General features: G+C 38.1%; 1 protein-coding gene across 7 annotated transcripts in view; it reads right to left on the bottom strand.

The window, feature by feature from the left end:
* Window positions 1-19942, bottom strand: part of FKTN (fukutin) — a 92491-nt gene that overhangs the window by 51089 nt on the left and 21460 nt on the right. For 6 of the 7 annotated variants that reach the window (XM_060101157.1, XM_060101152.1, XM_060101151.1 and 3 more), the window contains exons 3-4: window positions 16584-16643; window positions 11623-11826 (exon numbers count right to left, since the gene is read on the bottom strand). In XM_060101157.1, coding sequence (XP_059957140.1) covers window positions 11623-11826; window positions 16584-16643 — 264 coding nt within the window. The remainder of the gene's footprint in view (window positions 1-11622; window positions 11827-16583; window positions 16644-19942) is intronic. The other variant, XM_060101158.1, reaches the window with a different exon arrangement.

The raw sequence follows: 19942 nt of genomic DNA, 5'->3' as shown, positions 1-19942 counted from the left end.
GCCATGTTAAAGGAGAGACAATTTTACTTTTCTGCTGTTGGAAACTTGTTTACTGTTTTGGAAAACTATATTACTAAAAACAGTATCATTCATAATAGAGTCTATATTGGAATTTATCACATTTAGTGGTCCTACTAAATAAGTAGGATAAGTGCAAGCATCTGAATTACTTCCTTATGTCTTCCAGTGTAGTCATGCCTGGGCATTTACACACTGAAATATACATTTCCTTTCATTTCTACTTTATACTATAGTTGAGACGTTACAGGATTGGGGAGATTATGTATGTAAGTAAGTTATAATTTCTATAGACTTCGTTTTGGGAAAATAAAGGAATGATAAAATACTTGTTGTAAAAAAGGTTTATAAGCTTTGTAGGCTTTTTCCATGAGGAACTCAGAGTCCAATAGGAATGACCTACAAATACTGACATTTAGGAGTCCCTGCAGTGAAAAAGCTGGCCTACTCTTATTACCCTATAGTGAAGTCCACCAGTTAATGAGGCCTAACCAGAAAAAAAAGCTTCCAATTGGTATTCAGTGCCTCATTCTTAAATATGAACAAAGATCAATGAACACTATAGAAAACCTGTATCATGAAAAACAGACAAAATAAAATAACCATACCCAAACCCAAACATTCACAAAGAAGGAACTACAAAAACAAAATGCAGTAGAAAGCAAAGGACTTTCTTTTAAAAACACCAAACCTTGGGGCTTCGCTGGTGGTGCAGTGGTTGAGAATCCGCCTGCCAATGCAAGGGACATGGGTTCGAGCCCTGGTCCGGGAAGATCCCACATGCCGTGGAGCAACTAAGCCCGTGCACCACAACTACTGAGCCTGCACTCTAGGGCCCGCAGGCCACAACTACTGAGCCCGTGTGCCACAACTACTGAAGCCCACACACCTAGAGCCCGTTCTCCACAACGAGAAGCCACCACAATGAGAAGCCTGCACACTGCAACGAAGAGTTGGCCCCCTCTTGATGCAACTAGAGAGAGCCCGCGTGCAGCGACAAAAACCCAATGCAGCCAAAAATAAATAAATAAATTTATTTATTTATTTATTACTTTCTGCTTTATAACAAAGTGAATCAGTCATACATATACATCTGTTCCCACATCCCTTCCCTCATGCATCTCCCTCCCTCCCACCCTCCCTATCCCACCCCTCCAGGTGGTCACAAAGCACCGAGCTGATCTCCCTGTGCTATGCGGCTGCTTCCCACTATCTATCTACCTTACGTTTGGTAGTGTATATATGTCCATGCCTCTCTTTCGCTTTGGCACAGCTTACCCTTCCCCCTCCCCATATCCTCAAGTCCATTCTCAAGTAGGTCTGTGTCTTTATTTCCGTTTTACCCCTAAGTTCTTCATGACATTTTTTTTTAATTCCATATATATGTGTTAGCATACGGTATCTGTCTTTCTCTTTCTGACTTACTTCACTCTGTATGACAGACTCTAGGTCTATCCACCTCATTACAAATAGCTCAGTTTCGTTTCTTTTTATGGCTGAGTAATATTCCCTTGTATATATGTGCCACATCTTCTTTATCCATTCATCCAATTATGGACACTTAGGTTGTTTCCAGCTCCGGGCTATTGTGAATAGAGCTGCAATGAACATTTTGGTACATGTCTCTTTTTGAATTATGGTTTTCTCAGGGTATATGCCTAGTAGTGGGATTGCTGGGTCATATGGTAGTTCTATTTTTAGTTTTTTAAGGAACCTCCATACTGTTCTCCATAGTGGCTGTACCAATTCACATTCCCACCAGCAGTGCAAGAGTGTTCCCTTTTCTCCACACCCTCTCCAGCATTTATTGTTTCTAGATTTCTTGATGATGGCCATTCTGACTGGTGTGAGATGATATCTCATTGTAGTTTTGATTTGCATTTCTCTAATGATTAATGATGTTGAGCATTCTTTCATGTGTTTGTTGGCAGTCTGTATATCTTCTTTGGAGAAATGCCTATTTAAGTCTTCTGCCCATTTTTGGATTGGGTTGTTTGTTTTTTTGCTATTGAGTTGCATGAGCTGTTTATAAATTTTGGAGATTAATCCTTTGTCAGTTGCTTCATTTGCAAATATTTTCTCCCATTCTGAGGGTTGTCTTTTGGTCTTGTTTATGGTTTCCTTTGCTGTGCAAAAGCTTTGAAGTTTCATTAGGTCCCATTTGTTTATCTTTGCTTTTATTTCCATTTCTCTAGGAGGTGGGTCCAAAAGGATCTTGCTGTGATTTATGTCATAGAGTGTTCTACCTATGTTTTCCTCTAAGAGTTTGATAGTTTCTGGCCTTACATTTAAGTCTTTAGTCCATTTTGAGCTTATTTTTGTGTATGGTGTTAGGGAATGATCTAATCTCAAACTTTTACATGTCCCTGTCCAGTTTTCCCAGCACCACTTATTGAAGAGGCTGTCCTTTCTCCACTGTACATTCCTGCCTCCTTTATCAAAGATAAGTTGGCCATATGTGCGTGGGTTTATCTCTGGGCTTTCTATCCTGATCCACTGATCTATCTTTCTGTTTTTATGCCAGTACCACACTGTCTTAATTACTGTAGCTTTGTAGTATAGTCTGAAGTCAGGGAGCCTGATTCCTCCACCACAATGAGAAGCCTGCACACTGCAACGAAGAGTTGGCCCCCTCTTGATGCAACTAGAGAGAGCCCGCGTGCAGCGACAAAAACCCAATGCAGCCAAAAATAAATAAATAAATTTATTTTTAAAAACAGTTAGAAAAAAAGAAAAACACCAAACCTTTAAAATCTGCAGAGGGAAAAAGACAAAACTGCACCCATAAAATAAGAATGCTACTATAAGAAACAGAGTACACAGAGCTTTTAGAAAATAAAAGTATTAAATTTTAAGCAAAATATGAAAAAAATCAATGGCATTGTTAAAGATTTTGTTTAAAAGTAGAACAGTTAACAAAAGAGATGAAAAAAATCACAGAGCAAAGATAAGAAAATGAAATTTTGGAAGTCCAACATCCAAATAATAGAAAGTTCAGAAAGAAAGACATTTTTATTCAACATTATCCTGGGGGTCCTACCTAAACCAATAAGACAAGAAAAAGAAATTAGGCATAAGAGTTGGAAAGGAAGAGACCAAATTATCTTTTTGTGCAGAGAATACAATGACCTACAGTCAAAGAGAGAGAAAATGAAAGAGAGGGAGGAAAAGGAGGTAGGGGATTGAGGGAAGAGAGAGGAACTATTGGAGTTTACCTATAGAGTTCAGAGTTCAATACAGTTGCTGGAAAATAAGATCAAAACACAAAAGACAACAGCATTCTAATTCACCTATAATAATGAATTGGCAAAAGAAAAGGAAAAGTATCTACATTAACATCCCCCCACGCACACAAAACTATAAGGTAGCAAGAAATAAATCTTACAAAGATGTACAAAATCTGTAAGAAAAATATAGAATACTCTATTAAAGAACACCAAAGGACACCTGAATTAAAGGAGATATATTTCATGTTCAATGTAAAGAGATCTTGCATGCTTTTGCTTTCTCTGACTAGCCTAGACTAACCTAGATAATGAAAGACACATGGCCCAGGCACCTCCACTGCCTCATCTGACAGCCAGCCATCCTGAAGCAGAACTGCCTAGCTAACTGGCAGCTGTATAAGTGAACTTAGCTGAGACCAGAAGAACTGCCCAGCTGAATCCTACACAAATTGCTAAGTCACAGAATCATAACCTACATAAATGGTTGTTGTTTAAGCCACTAAATTTGGGGACAACTGTTACAGAGCAGAAGCAAATTAGAAATCAAACGTGCAGGTAAAAAGAAACATTTTCAGATATGAAAGGTTTCAAAATCCCATTCAACCTTTCTCTGAAGAGAATTACTAAAATGTTGTGAAGAGGAGTTACACAACAGTATCTGCAGAGCAGATCAGACTGTATTAGGGCAGAAAGACCACGAGATCTAGGAGGGATATCTCCAGAAAAAAAAAAAGAAACTGAGAAATGATCTGATGTATTTGATCCTACTGAGAGTTTTATGTTTCTGTTGCAGAGTTCATACATGGATTATTGATAAATATATAGAAAACTAGCAAACAAAAAAAGAGAGAGTCATATAAGAAAAGGAAAATATTCAGAGTAAACTAGGTAGCATTCATGTGATTATCTATATATTCATAGTAAGATAAACACTGACTATTGATTTAACTACAAAATGTGATACAGTCATGGTAAAGGGAGAAGAGTGTGTGTGTGTGTGTGTGTGTGTCTACATGAGACAAAATAGATATGATAGCTAAATTCTCATAATTCATAATCTAAATATGAAATATTTTAAAAATAGAAGCATAAATATTTCATTTATAAAGGAGAAGATAAACAAGGTAGAGACAGGTGAAGGTGGTTGGCTCTAAGAGTGGGAATAAGGGGTGGGGAGGAGAGAAGAGTCAGATACTGATCTTTTTCATTATGAGCTTTGTCTTACTGACTTTTTAAACCTAGTACTAGTATTCTTTTGATTAAAATGCCATGTCCTAACTTTTCCATAAGTTTAAATATTTTCAAAATATCAATATAAAATTGGGAGGAAAGAAAAAACAAGCAAACAGGGCTTCCCTGGTGGCGCAGTGGTTGAGAGTCCGCCTGACGATGCAGGGGACACGGGTTCGTGCCCCGGTCCGGGAAGATCCCACATGCCGCAGAGCGGCTAGGCCCGTGAGCCATGGCTGTTGAGCCTGCACATCCGGAGCCTGTGCTCCGCAATGGGAGAGGCCACAACAGTGAGAGGCCCGCGTACCGCAAAAAAAAAACAAGCAAACAAACATCATGTTATATAAACATGTTATCTGTTTCATCACCTGCATCACTGCCTGGGAAGAACCATAGGCAGAAAAAAGTCAAAACTCACTCTCTTGAGACCTTGTCTAAGAGTCTGGGCAATCAAGGAAACATGCAGCTTATAGTACTTTGCCAGACCATACCATCACCCTGGAACATAAGCCCCACCTATCAGGGGTCAACACAACTAAAACAGATCCACTGCAGAGCTAGTGCACATCTATCATGGGCGGCTGACTAAATAGTTGAGCTCATTTAATCTGATGCTAATTTACTTACTCTTATTTGAATAACTCCTCAGAATGAAAAATAGTGAAACTGAAAAGTCAGAGGTATTCCAAATAAAGGAGTAAGCAAATTTTTGACATGTTTGGTTGAGACCTTTTTTTTTTTTTTTGACTACTATCTAACCTTTGCTTTGTAACCATTTAAAAAGGATGAAAATATAAGTTTGAATTTTTGGATACACCTAAGAAGCACTCCACTCGAGTATCAAACAAGTCCTATGCACTTACAAACTGTCAAGAATAGTGCTATAGACGAGGAATACTACCCTCATGTATACCTTATGTGGCAGATACTGAAAATTCATCACCAAATCCCTTCCTACCTGCCTGCCTACACTGATGAAAATGCTAAATACCTGTTTTGTTAGCCTCCTTCACAACACAGAGACATACGAATATAGTTCTAGACAGTGAGCTATAAGCAGTTTACCAGAAGCTCCTGAGAAAAATTTTCCTTCAAAATATAGATTGTGACAATCCCGAAGCCTGTGGAACAAAAACCACATTCACAGAAAGATAGACAAGATGAAAAGGCAGAGGGCTATGTATCCGATGAAGGAACAAGATAAAACTCCAGAAAAACAACTAAATGAAGCGGAGATAGGCAACCTTCCAGAAAAACAATTCTGAATAACGATAGTGAAGATGATCCATGACCTTGGAAAAAGAATGGAGGCAAAGATCGAGAAGATGCAAGAAATGTTTAACAAAGACCTAGAAGAATTAAAGAACAAACAAACAGAGATGAACAATACAATAACTGAAATGAAAACTACACTAGAAGGAATCAATCGCAGAATAATTGAGGCAGAAGAACGGATAAGTGACCTGGAAGACAGAATGGTGGAATTCACTGCCACGGAACAGAACAAAGAAAAAAAGAATGAAAAGAAATGAAGACAGCCTAACAGACCTCTGGGACAAAATTAAACGCAACAACATTCACATTATAGGGGTCCCAGAAGGAGAAGAGAGAGAGAAAGGACCAGAGAAAATATTTGAAGAGATTATAGCTGAAAACTTCCATAACATGGGAAAGAAAATAGCCACCCAAGTCCAGGAAGTGCAGAGAGTCCCATACAGGATAAACCCAAGGAGAAACATGCTGAGACACATAGTAATCAAACTGGCAAAAATTAAAGACAAAGAAAAATTATTAAAGCAGCAAGGGAGGGCTTCCCTGGTGGCGCAGTGGTTGAGAGTCCACCTGCCGATGCAGGGGACACGGGTTCGTGCCCCGGTCTGGGAAGATCCCACATGACGTGGAGCAGCTGGGCCCATGAGCCATGGCCGCTGGGCCTGTGCATCTGGAGCCTGTGCTCCGCAACGGGAGAGGCCACAACAGGGAGAGGCCCTCATACCGCAAAAAAAAAAAAAAAAAAAACAGCAAGGGAAAAATGACAAATAACATACAAGGGAACTCCCATAAGGTTAACAGCTGATTTCTCAGCAGAAACTCTACAAGCCAGAAGGGAGTGGCATGATATACTTCAAGTGATGAAAGGGAAGAATCTACAACCAAGATTACTCTATCCGGCAAGGATCTCATTCAGGTTCGATAGAGAAATCAAAAGCTTTACAGACAAGCAAAAGCTAAGAGAATTCGGCACCACCAAACCAGCTCTACAACAAATGCTAAAGGAACTGCTCTAAGTGGGAAACACAAGAGAAGAAAAGGACCTACAAAAACAAACCCCAAACAATTAAGAAAATGGTAATAGGAACATACATATCGATAATTACCCTAAACGTGAATGGATTAAATGCTCCAACCAAAAGACACAGGCTTGCTGAATGGATACAAAAACAAGACCCATATATATGCTGTGTACAAGACACCCACTTAAGACCTAGGGACACATTCAGACTGAAAGTGAGGAGATGGAAAAAGATATTCCATGCAAATGGAAATGAAAAGAAAGCTGGAGTAGCAATTCTCATATCAGATAAAACAGGCTTTAAAATAAACAATGTTACAAGAGACAAGGAAGGACACTACATAACGACCAGGAGATCAATCCAAGAAGAAGATATAACAATTATAAATATATATGCACCCCACACAGGATCACCTCAATACATAAGGCAACTGCTAACAGCAATACAAGAGGAAATGGACAGTAACACAATAATAGTGGGGGACTTTAACACCTCACTTACACCAATGGACAGATCATCCAAAATGAAAATAAATAAGGAAACAGAAGCTTTATGACAAAACAGACCAGATAGATTTAATTGATATTTATAGGACATTCCAACCCAAAACAGCAAATTACACTTTCTTCTCAAGTGTGCACAGAACATTCTCCAGGATAGATCACATCTTGGGTCACAAATCAAGCCTCAGTAACTTTAAGAAAATTGAAATTTTATCAAGCATCTTTTCTGACCACAACACTATGAAATTAGAAATGAATTACAGGGGAAAAAAAGGTAAAAAATGCAAACACATGGAGGCTAAACAATACATTACTAAATAACCAAGAAATCACTGAAGAAATCAAAGAGGAAATCAAAAAATACCTACAGACAAATTACAATGAACACACGACAATCCAAAACCTATGGGATGCAGCAAAAGCAATTCTAAGAGGGAAGTTTATAGCTATACAAGCTATAAGAAACAAGAAACAAGAAAAATCTCAAATAAACAATCTAACCTTACACCGAAAGGAACTAGAGAAAGAAGAACAAACAAAACACAAAGTTAGCAGAAGGAAAGAAATCATAAAGATCAGAGCAGAAATAAATGAAATAGAAATAAAGAAAACAATAGCAAAGATCAATAAAACTAAAAGCTGGTTCTTTGAGAAGACAAACAAAATTGATAAACCATTAGCCAGACTCATCAAGAAAAAGAGGGAGAGGACTCAAATCAGTAAAATTAGAAATGAAAAAGGAGAAGTTACAACAGACACCACAGAAATACAAAGCATCCTAAGAGACTACTACAGGCAACTCTATGCCAATAAAATGGACAACCTGGAAGAAATGGACAAATTCTTAGAAAGGTATAACCTTCCCAGACCGAACCAAGAAGAAATAGAAAATATGAACAGACCAATCACAAGCAATGAAATTGAAACTGTGATTAAAAATCTTCCAACAAACAAAAGTCCAGGACCAGATGGCTTCACAGGTGAATTCTATCAAATATTTAGAGAAGAGCTAACACCCATTCTTCTCAAACTCTTCCAAAAAATCGCAGAGGAAGGAACACTCCCAAACTCATTCTATGAGGCCACCATCACCCTGATACCAAATCAGAAAAAGATACTACAAAAAAATAAAATTACAGACCAATATCATTGATGAATACAGATGCAAAAAACCTCAACAAAATACTAGCAAACAGAATCCAACAGCACATTAAAAGGATCATACACCATGATCAAGTGGGGTTTATCCAAGGGATGCAAGGATTCTTCAATATACGCAAATCAATCAATGTGATACACCATATTAACAAACTGAAGAATAAAAACCATATGATCATCTCAATAGATGCAGAAAAAGCTTTTGACAAAATTCAACACCCATTTATGATAAAAATTCTCCAGAAAGTGGGCACAGAGGGAACCTACCTCAACATAATAAAGGCCATATATGACAAACCCACAGCCAACGTCGTTCTCAATGGTGAAAAACTGAAAGCATTTCCTCTAAGATCAGGAACAAGACAAGGATGTCCACTCTCGCCACTATTATTCAACATAGTTTTGGAAGTCCTAGCCACGGCAATCAGAGAAGAAAAAGAAATAAAAGGAATACAAATTGGAAATGAAGAAGTAAAACTGTCACTGTTTGCAGATGATGTGAGACTATACATAGAGAATCCTAAAGATGCCACAAGAAAACTACTAGAGCTAATCAATGAATTTGGTAAAGTTGCAGGATACAAAATTAATGCACAGGAATCTCTTGCATTCCTATATACTAATGATGAAAAAACTGAAAGAGAAATTAAGGAAACACTCCCATTTACCATTGCAACAAAAAGAATAAAATACCTAGGAATACACCTACTTAGGGAGACAAAAGACCTGTATGCAGAAAACTATAAGACACTGATGAAAGAAATTAAAGATGACACCAACAGATGGAGAGACAGACCATGTTCTTGGATTGGAAGAATCAATATTGTGAAAATGACTCTACTACCCAAAGCAATCTACAGATTCAATGCAATCCCTATCAAATTACAAATGGCATTTTTTTATGGAACTGGAACAAAAAATCTTAAAATTTGTATGGAGACACAAAAGACCACAAATAGCCAAAGCAGTCTTGAGCGAAAAAAATGGAGCTGGAGGAATCAGACTCCCTGACTTCAGACTATACTACAAAGCTACAGTCATCAAGAAAATATGGTACTGGCACAAAAACAGAAACATAGATCAATGGAACAAGATAGAAAGCCCAGAGATAAACCCACACACCTATGGTCAACTAATCTATGACAAAGGAGGCAAGGATATACAAAGACAGTCTCTTCAATAAGTGGTGGTGCGAAAACTGGACAGCTATATGTAAAAGAATGAAATTAGAATACTCCCTAACATCATACACAAAAATAAACTCAAAATGGATTTGCGACCTAAATGTAAGACCTGACACTATAAAACTCTTAGAGGAAAACACAGGAAGAACACTCTTTGACATAAATCACAGCAAGATCTTTTTTGATCCACCTCCTAGAGTAATGGAAATAAAAACAAAAATAAAGAAATGGGACCGAATGAAACTTCAAAGCTTTTGCACAGCAAAGGAAACCATAAACAAGACCAAAAGACAACCCTCAGAATGGGAGAAAATATTTGCAAATGAATCAACGAACCAAGGATTAATCTCCAAAATATATAAAGAGTTCATGCAGCTCAATATTAAAGAAACAAACAACCCAATCCAAAAATGGACAGAAGACCTAAATAGACATTTCTCCAAAGAAGACATACAGATGGCCAAGAAGCACATGAAAAGCTGCTCAATATAACTAATCTTTAGAGAAATGCAAATCAAAACTACAATGAGGTATCACCTCACACCAGTTAGAATGGGCATCATCAGAAAATCTACAAACAACAAATGCTGGAGAGGGTGTGGAGAAAAGGGAACCCTCTTGCACTTTTGGTGAGAATGTAAACTGATACAGCCACTATGGAGAACAGTATGGAGGTTCCTTAAAAACCTAAAAATAGAATTACCATATGATCCAGCAATCCCACTACTGGGCATATATCCAGAGAAAACCATAATTCAAAAAGACACATGCACCCCAGTGTTCCTTGCAGCACTATTTACAATAGCCAGGTCATGGAAGCAACCTAAATGCCCATCAACAGACGAATGGGTGAAGAAGATGTGGTACATATATACAATGGAATATTACTCAGCCATAAAAAGGAATGAAATTGGGTCATTTGTAGAGACGTGGATGGATCTAGAGACTGTCAGACAGAGTGAAGTAAGTCTGACAGAGTAAAACAAATATTGTATATTAACACATATATGTGGAACCTAGAGAAACAGTACAGATGAACCAGTTTGCAGGGCAGAAATTGAGACACAGATGTAGAGAACAAACGTATGGACACCAAGTGGGAAAGCAGCTGGGTGGTGTGGGTGGTGGTGTGATGAATTGGGTGATTGGGATTGACATGTATACACTGACGTGTATAAAACTAATAAGAAATTGTTTTGATGACTAATAAGAAATTTAAAAAAAAGAATGATTAGATATCCAAATTTTGGACAAAGTTTGGATGAGACACAATTGGCCTATTCAAGTATATAACTTGACATAAAAGATGGCTCTTCATGCAATGGCTGAAAAAAGTCAGTTTTTAAAAAGGTACCAAAAAAATGTACTCTCATCTTGTTTGTGGTGATAATAAACACCAGTATTAGTAATTTTAAAAAAAGATAGATAGATAGATAGTGTCACTATGATACCCTGGCGCTACAACATCTACCTTGTGAGGATGAGAGAAATGCAGAAAGAATTTCAGTGATGCACATGCTGACTTCAGTGGACAGCTCCACTAATACCAACAGCCACCAACATTTTAACCTCTTGTTATATCAGAAAAATAAATCCCCTATTTGCTTAAGCCACTATTGTGTTTTGTTACTTATTGCTTAAAGTATTCCTGATACAATCTATAAAAGTCTTTATGGGGCCTCCCTGGTGGCGCAAGTGGTTGAGAGTCCGCCTGCCGATGCAGGGGATACGGGTTCGTGCCCCGGTCTGGGAGGATCCCATATGCCGCGGAGCGGCTGGGCCCGTGAGCCATGGCCGCTGAGCCTGCGCGTCCGGAGCCTGCGCGTCCGGAGCCTGTGCTCCGCAACGGGGGAGGCCACAACAGTGAGAGGCCCGCATACCGAAAAAAAAAAATAAATAAATAAAAAAAGTCTTTATGAAAATTTTTAAATGTTTTACAGTTTAAATTGGTTTAATCCCATACTGTTTTGTAAAAGACACTCCATTATATGAAAGCAAATCATCTTACCTCATTCTTCCATAGGTGATACTGTAGTGCAAATGCAGTAAAGTCTCTTGGAACACAGAAAAACTTGCATTCTGAAGCGGAGCCATGAGAAGCATTCTTGGCTTGTTCAAAGTTTTTATTAATCAATTCCAGAATCAAAGGATCAATAAGGAACACAGGTACATTTTGACTGGATGTTAGCATAATAAATTTTTTAACTGTGCGCTGTTTGAGAGGAAAAGAATCCCCTTAATTCTTCTAAACCAATACAATAATCTATCTTATTAAACTTTTATTCATTAATTTTATAAGGATATCTAGACTGCTTACTCAGTAGACTGCATGCTTATTATTTTGCTAAAAAAATAAAACCCACAAATAAATAATACATTGTCCCTGTTCTCAAGAAGTACACAGTCTACTGAGGAAGACGAACAAATATTTACAATACAATGTAAAATATGCTATAGTAAAAATATATGCAACATATTATAAAGTACAGAACAACAGCTAGTAATTAACTGTACATCAAAAGGATAACAAAATTTTCATAGAGGAAGTAGTACCTGAAATGAGAACTTTGGGCTTACAAATTATTCCCTTGGTAGTAGCTAAATCTTTTCAAGCAAAAGTGGGACAGGAAATACCAGCCTTTTCAGTTTTTAAAAATCAGTCATGTCAACCTTTCTGAAACCAAAAATCAGTTGTATGTGCCACTTTTCTTCATATTTGAAATACTGCTTAATAATTTTGCCAGTCAAAAGACAAACTAACATACATCGCCTGCCTGACCATTCCTATCTACAGTTTGATTTTCTAATAATACTATAACATTTAAAAATATAATTCTGGGGCTTCCCTGGTGGCGCAGTGGTTGAGAGTCCGCCTGCCGATGCAGGGGACACGGGTTCGTGCCCCGGTCCGGGAAGATCCCACATGCCGTGGAGTGGCTGGGCCCGTGAGCCATGGCCGCTGAGCCTGCGCGTCCAGAGCCTGTGCTCCACAACGGGAGAGGCCACAACAGTGAGAGGCCCGTGTACCGCAAAAAAATTAAAAAATAAAAAAAATTAAAAAAAATATATAATTCTGTTGAGCAGTAAGCAGAACACCCTACTGAAAAAAATAAATTTCAAAATTAGAATTGAAACAACAGTCACACTTAGGAGTAAATAATACCTAAGAGTAGTCAAGTTAAATAGAAAAACTGAAATACATTATTGCTTAAAAGCTTACTTTAGTGAAAGCAATAATGATTTCAAAGGGACATATGCCATCAAAAAAAGATGTTTCAGGGAATTAAGGATAAATTCTTATTTACAAAATCTGAGGACACTTCTAAAAACATATACAAGATAAATAAATAGATTAGAGTATCAAGAATTATAAAAGTTTAAAAATGAGATAAAGGCAGGAATCAGTCTCTTATCCTTTGTTTTTACTGTAGAGTATTATGCAAATACCAAGAACATAATCATCTCTATTCTAGAGGAGTTTATCATCTATTAGTGGGAAAGCCAACTAAGTAAAAAGTTAGAATAAACAATTATGCCCCCAAATTCAATAACAGATGAAATGGACAAATTTCTTTAAAAACATGAATAAGAAAACTACCACAAGATGAAACAGGAAATCTGACTTGCCCTATAACTATTAACAGAATTGAATTTGTTATGTATTAAAAAAAAAAACTGCCATCAAAACAACAACAAGAAAAAATTCTAGACTCAGATGGTTCACTGGTGAATTCTATCAAAGCTTTAAGAAGAAATAATACCAGTGTACAAAAACTCTTTCAGAAAACTGAGCAGGAGGAAATCCTTCCTAACTCATTCTATGAGGCCAGTGTAATCCTAATAGCAAAACCTGACAAAGACATTACAAAAAAAGAAATTATACACCACCATCCCTCATGAACACAGATGCAATAATACTTAACAAGATACTAAAAAATCAATTCCTGTAGTTTTTTTTTTTTTTTTTTTTTGCGGTACGCAGGCCTCTCACTGCTGTGGCCTCTCCCGCCGTGGAGCACAGGCTCCGGACGCGCAGGCTCAGCGGCCATGGCTCACGGGCCCAGCCGCTCCGCGGCATGTGGGATCCTCCCAGACTGGGGCACGAACCTGTGTCCCCCGCATTGGCAGGCGGATTCTCAACCACTGCGCCACCTACAGGGAAGCCCTCCTGTAGTTTTTAAAAAAAGGACCAAAAAAAAAAAAAAAAAAAAGGAACTATCATGACCAAGTAGGGTTTATCCCAGGAATGAAAGGCAGCATTTGAAAATCAATCAATAAAATTCACCATATCAACAGAATAAAGGGGAAAAACTCTATGTTAATTTCAACACAAAAAAAATTGACAAAATTCAATATCTATTTATGATTAAAACCTCTTAGCAAATCAGGAATACAACACTTGTTGAATTTGATAAAGATTATGAACAAAAAAGTCTATTACTGAATTGCAGTTCTTCATTTAACCTTGATACCAATCTTTCATCAGATACATGTTTTGCAAATATTTTATAATCTGTGGCATTAGCTATCCATTTTCTTTTTTTTTTTTTTTTTTTTTTCTGTACGCGGGCCTCTCACTGCTGTGGCCTCTCCCGTTGCGGAGCACAGGCTCCGGACACACAGGCTCCGCGGCCATGGCTCGCGGGCCCAGCCGCTCCGCGGCATGTGGGATCTTCCGGGATCGGGGCACGAACCCGTGTCCCCTGCATCGGCAGGCGGACTCTTAACCACTGCGCCACCAGGGAAGCCCTATCCATTTTCTTAATGGTGGCTTTTGATGAGCAGAAGTTTTAAATTTTGAGAGTCTAATTTATCAAAAAAAATTTCTTTCATGGCTATTACTTTCTGTGCTTTACACTAGGGAGAATAAAAGAGGAAGAAAGGGTTTTGGAAGAAAGATGATGAGATGACAGATACTAGTACATATAAGGTGCTTAATAAATGTTTGTTGAATGAATCTCTTTCAGCTTGGTGTTTGTTGAATGAATCTCTTTCAGCTTGATGAACACACAGCTTCATTATGATTATTAATATAAATATAGATTAGGGCAGGGTCAAGGAGAGACTCTACAAATCACCTTCTAAATATGCCTTCCACGTTGTTATCAATGCAATCATCAAGGTTCCCTGGACATAGATGTCCAATTGACTCTAAATCCAATTAATTCTTAATCAACATGACTATTATCATCTGACCTTCAGTAATTCATTTTGTTTACAAGAAAGAAAAATGTCTTCTTGAAAAAAGGATACAATGAGACTGTAACAGTCCATTCTTCTACAAGGGCTTGGCAGGACATGTTCTTAGTGAAAGGCTAGTTCCTAATAATCATCATATTTTCTCTTCTAAGCCCCTCAAATTATCTGTTTAATAACTCATTCTAGGATTTTATCAGGGTTCAGTATCACATCTATTGATCACACTTCACTTTTTTGTTCCTTCTAAAATATTAGAACAAAAGTATTTTAGTACTACTTCTCCCTTCCCTATGACTTTGCAAATATTATACGGAGTGATTTTCAGTACCATGAAATGTAATTAACAAAGAGAATTCACTGAATGTAGTAAGCGGCTCCGTAATTTTTTACTCATTTATCTTGGAAGTCAACCCTTTTAAAACAATCTGTTATTTTCTCCCACCTCAAGGGTCATTCCCTGAATGAAAAAGATAGGGCTTCCCTTTCCCCTCAGACTACCCTAAGCTCACAAAGAAAAACTGCTACTTTTAATAAATTAAAAGTTTACATTGGGCTTCCCTGGTGGCACAGTGCTTGAGAGTCCGCCTGCCGATGCAGGGGACACGGGTTCATGCCCCGGTCCGGGAAGATCCCACATGCCGCGGAGTGGCAGGGCCCGTGAGCCATGGCCGCTGAGCCTGCGGGTCCGGAGCCTGTGCTCCGCAACGGGAGAGACCACAACAGTGAGAGGCCCACGTACCGCAAAAAAAAAAAAAAAGTTTACATTGATACTTCTAGACCTGATAGTTGAGGAGCCTGATATAGGATATCCCAGACTTTACTTTCTAAACAATAGTTCAAATCCAAATGGTATCAGCAATGACCTAAAATTATCACTACTTTATAGCTGCTTGGTGATTTGAAAACTCACTTCTAATCTAAAGCCTCTCATGTCTCTGGTTAAAGAGAAGCCAAAGACTGAAGTGTATCCATAAGAAATAACTAGTCATATCCAATATGTATGCTAACAGGATAAATGTACTTTTTTAGCATTGTTTTTCATTCTAAGTTTGATTAGAAAAAAGAAAATATATTTTATAAATTTTATAAATGTACAGGCTGTGAAACAGGGATTTATTGTACATATTGCTAGTTTTCCTGATCTTTAAAAGAAAACATGGGATTCCCTGGTGGTCCAGTGGTTAGGACTCTGTGTTTCCACTGCTGGGGGGACCCAGGTTCGATACCTGGTTGGGGAACTAAGATCCCACAAGCCCTGTGGCACAGCAAAAAAAAAAAGAAAACATGTTGAATAGATTTTTACTCCTAAACTCCTGTTTACTAGGTAAATTTACTAGGTAAATAGGTACTCCTATTTACCAGGTAAATTTACTAGGTAAATAGGTACACCTATTTACCTTTATTCTTGGTTCAATTCTGATTCACATATTTGTTTACTTGGGGAAGAACCACAGCTCAGTGAATGAGGATTTTGGAGGCAAGCAGTTAGAATCTGGGCTCAGCCACTTATTAGCCAACCAACCTTAATCTTTCTAAGTGAATTGAGGATAAACATATGTACTGACTTCTTAAGTTTGCATAAGGACTAAATGAGATACTGCATGTAAAGCACTTGGCACAGGGTCTGCCTCTTCCTTTCTATCACCTACTACCTGTTTTCACAAAGCTAGCTATTATCACTGTCATCATTCAACAAATACTTATTAAGTATATAAATGAATGAACTAAATGAACATGGCAATTGAGGAATTTCTTGATTATCATACATACCCACTGTGTGCCATCAAATCCAATTCGGCTTCCTTTGGATTTTGATAAACCAGCTCCATTCTAGGAAGATTAAAAAAAAATTGTAGTAAATTCAAAGCCCAGCATGCAACATTACATTTAGGGTAGGTATGATTCAACCTATATAACTGGTTCATAATCATTAAAAAGCATTATCTAAATACCTATTTTCATACAGTCATGAGCTAAGAATTCTACAAGTACATAATACAACTACCCAAGACAGAAAACACTGACAGATTGCTATAATTTAATTAAGTGCCATCACTTAATTAAATAAATATGGTCAACATCTCTGAACCAATTAATTTCCATCAATGAATAGTAAACTCTTTGCTATCTCTTTAGAATTAGTGTTTATCCATTTAGCTCCATATCCCTAACTTCAGCTTACCTCCACACACTGAGTTAGTGTTTGCAGACCTTGGCAAAGTGATAAGAAAGTATAATAATAATTACTGAGCAGCTCCTAAGTGTACTTCCACATATGAATTATGTGTTCTCATCTATCTCGCATAACTATCCTGCAAAGTAGGCATTATTATTTCTGTTCCACAGAGAGCTCCAATGCCCACACTTTTCATAACATACATCATAATTGCAAATGTTGAATTATTTTTTAAAGAATATTTTTTAAAACATTCACGTCTAGAGAATCAGAAGGAAAAAAGCATTATCAGTTTTTCATCTGTTAATCACCAAAACACTTTGAAAGTCACAGGAGAAAGAATGTCTGATGGTCTAGAGACAAGAGGAAGAATGTTTCAAGCTCCAAGAAGTTTCTTATGCCTTGAATGTGCTCTTTATCTGTTAGATGGAAGGATTTTGAAAAGCCGTAAGAATATCCTCACCCTGAAAATGAAGTGTGCTTCAAGTTCCTAAACAGGAGACTTATTTCCCCATTAAACTGTAAACTCAAGGGCAGGGACCAAATCCAATCCACCTTTGTATCACCAGTATCTAGCATAGTGCTTGACAACTAGTAAAATGCTTAATAACAGTTTGCTAATTGGAGGGAAGGAAGGAAGAAAGATATACTGAGTGATTAAGGTAGAACCAGAACTGGTCTCTCCTCACAAGCTCTGCAACTTAAACAATAACATTTTAACACCAAGGAATATTTCTCTAGGATTCAGCAAGAGCACTCCTGGTTATATGTCCGAAGAAAATGAAAACACTTATTCGAAAAGATACATACATCCCAATGTTCATAGCAGCATTACTTACAATATCCAAGATTTGGAAGCAACCTAAGTGCCCATCAACAGATGAATGGAAAAAGATGATGTGGTGCATACACACACACACACACACACACACAGGAATACTACTCAGCCATAAAAAGGAAATCCTGCCATTTGCAATATGGATGAACCTAGAGGATATTATGTTTAGTGAAATAAGTCAGACAGAGAAAGTCAAATACTATATGATATCATTTATATGTGGAATCTAAAAAATAATGAATGAATATGACAAAACATAAACAGACTCATAAAGAACAAACTAGTGGTTAGCAGTGGGGAGAGGGAAGTGGGGAGGGGCAAGATACGGGTAGAGGATTAAGAAGCACAAACTACTATGTATAAAATAAATGAGTTATGAAGATATATTGTACAGCACAGGGAAATATTGCCAATATTTTATAACAACTTTAAATGGAGTATAATCTATAAAAATATTGAATCACTATGTTATACACCTGAAACAGATATAATATGTAAATCAACTATATTTGAATAATAACTTAATTTTTTACAAAGAAAATATACCAAGGATATTTACAAAACATCAGAGGCAGCTGTGCAATCTTCATCCTTGAAAAAAGATTGCAAATTCTATAATGTAGCCACTTGTTGCTCACCATAGCCCTACATTAGTAGATAAGACTAAATTTCTGAGTTGTTTAATTTGTTTTCTCTGTTGGATCACTCCCATCAGTATACAAATATGATATTATTTCTCCTATCTTAAATAATTAAAACAAAAAAACCCGTCTTGACTTCTCTTTTCCCAACTAACAATTTTCTGTCCCCCTTTCCAGCAAAACTCTTAATGGGTAGTCTGTTCTCACTCCCTCCAATTTCTCTCCTGTCATGTACTCACTTGAGCTTAAGTTCGCTCTGCCAAGTATTTATCAAGTTCACCAGTAACCTCCATATTGCTAAATCCAATGGTCAACTATGAGTTCTTGTCTTATTTGATCTATCAAGAATTATTTATCACCTCTGCCTCACCTAAACACTTCATTCACTTGACTCTCAGGATCCCCATACTTCTGGTTTCCTGCTATTTCTCTCCAACTACTCCTTGGTCCCATTTGCTACTTCTTCTCAGCTCCCTGACATGTTGGAGGGTACCAAAGCTCAGACCATGAGATTTTTCTCCTTCTCTTTTTTTTTTTTTTTTTTTTTTTTTTTTTGCGGTATGCGGGCCTCTCACTGTTGCGGCCTCCCCCGTTGCGGAGCACAGGCTCCGGACGCGCAGGCTCCGGACGCGCAGGCTCAGCGGCCATGGCTCACGGGCCCAGCCGCTCCGCGGCATATGGGATCCTCCCAGACCGGGGCACGAACCCGTATCCCCTGCATCGGCAGGCGGACTCTCAACCACTTGCGCCACCAGGGAGGCCCTCTCCTTCTCTTTTTACTCTATGTTTACTTCCTTGGTAACTCATCTACTCATAGCTTTAAATACAATCTATATGCTTACAACCCCCAGTCTATATTCCAAACCACATCAGTCCTTTGTACTCCAGACTTATATATTCAAATGTCTATTCACCTTCTTCATTTGGATGTCAGATAGGCATCTCAAACTTAGTATGTACAAAAAAACTCCTGATCTTCACCATTCCTCAAACTTGCTTCCTCTAGTCTTTCCCATCTCCTTAAATAGCAACTTCTCACTTCCAAATATCTAGGTCAAAAATACTAACGTTGGGGCTTCCCTGGTGGTGCAGTGGTTAAGAATCCACCTGCCAATGCAGAGGACGCAGGTTTGATCCCTGGCCCGGGAAGATCCCACAGGCCGCAGAGCAACTAAGCCCGTGCACCACAACTACTGAGCCTGCGCCCTAGAGCCCACGAGCCACAGCTACTGAGCCCACGTGCCACAACTACTGAAGCCCGCGTACCTAGAGCCCGTGCTCTGCAACAAGAGAAGCCACAACAATGAGAAGCCTGCGCACCGCAAAGAAGAGTAGCCCCCCGCTCACCACAACTAGAGAAAGCCCACGCACAGCAACAAAAATCCAACACAGCCACACACACACACAAAAACCTAGCGTTATCCCTGACTCTTTTCTGTCTTTCATACCCCACATCTAGCCCATCAACAAATCC

This window comes from Mesoplodon densirostris, chromosome 6 (genome assembly GCF_025265405.1).
Source record: "Mesoplodon densirostris isolate mMesDen1 chromosome 6, mMesDen1 primary haplotype, whole genome shotgun sequence".
NCBI lineage: Eukaryota > Metazoa > Chordata > Mammalia > Artiodactyla > Ziphiidae > Mesoplodon > Mesoplodon densirostris.
The sequence above is the reverse complement of the archived record's forward strand: the minus strand, read 5'-3'. Positions and strand labels throughout refer to the sequence as shown.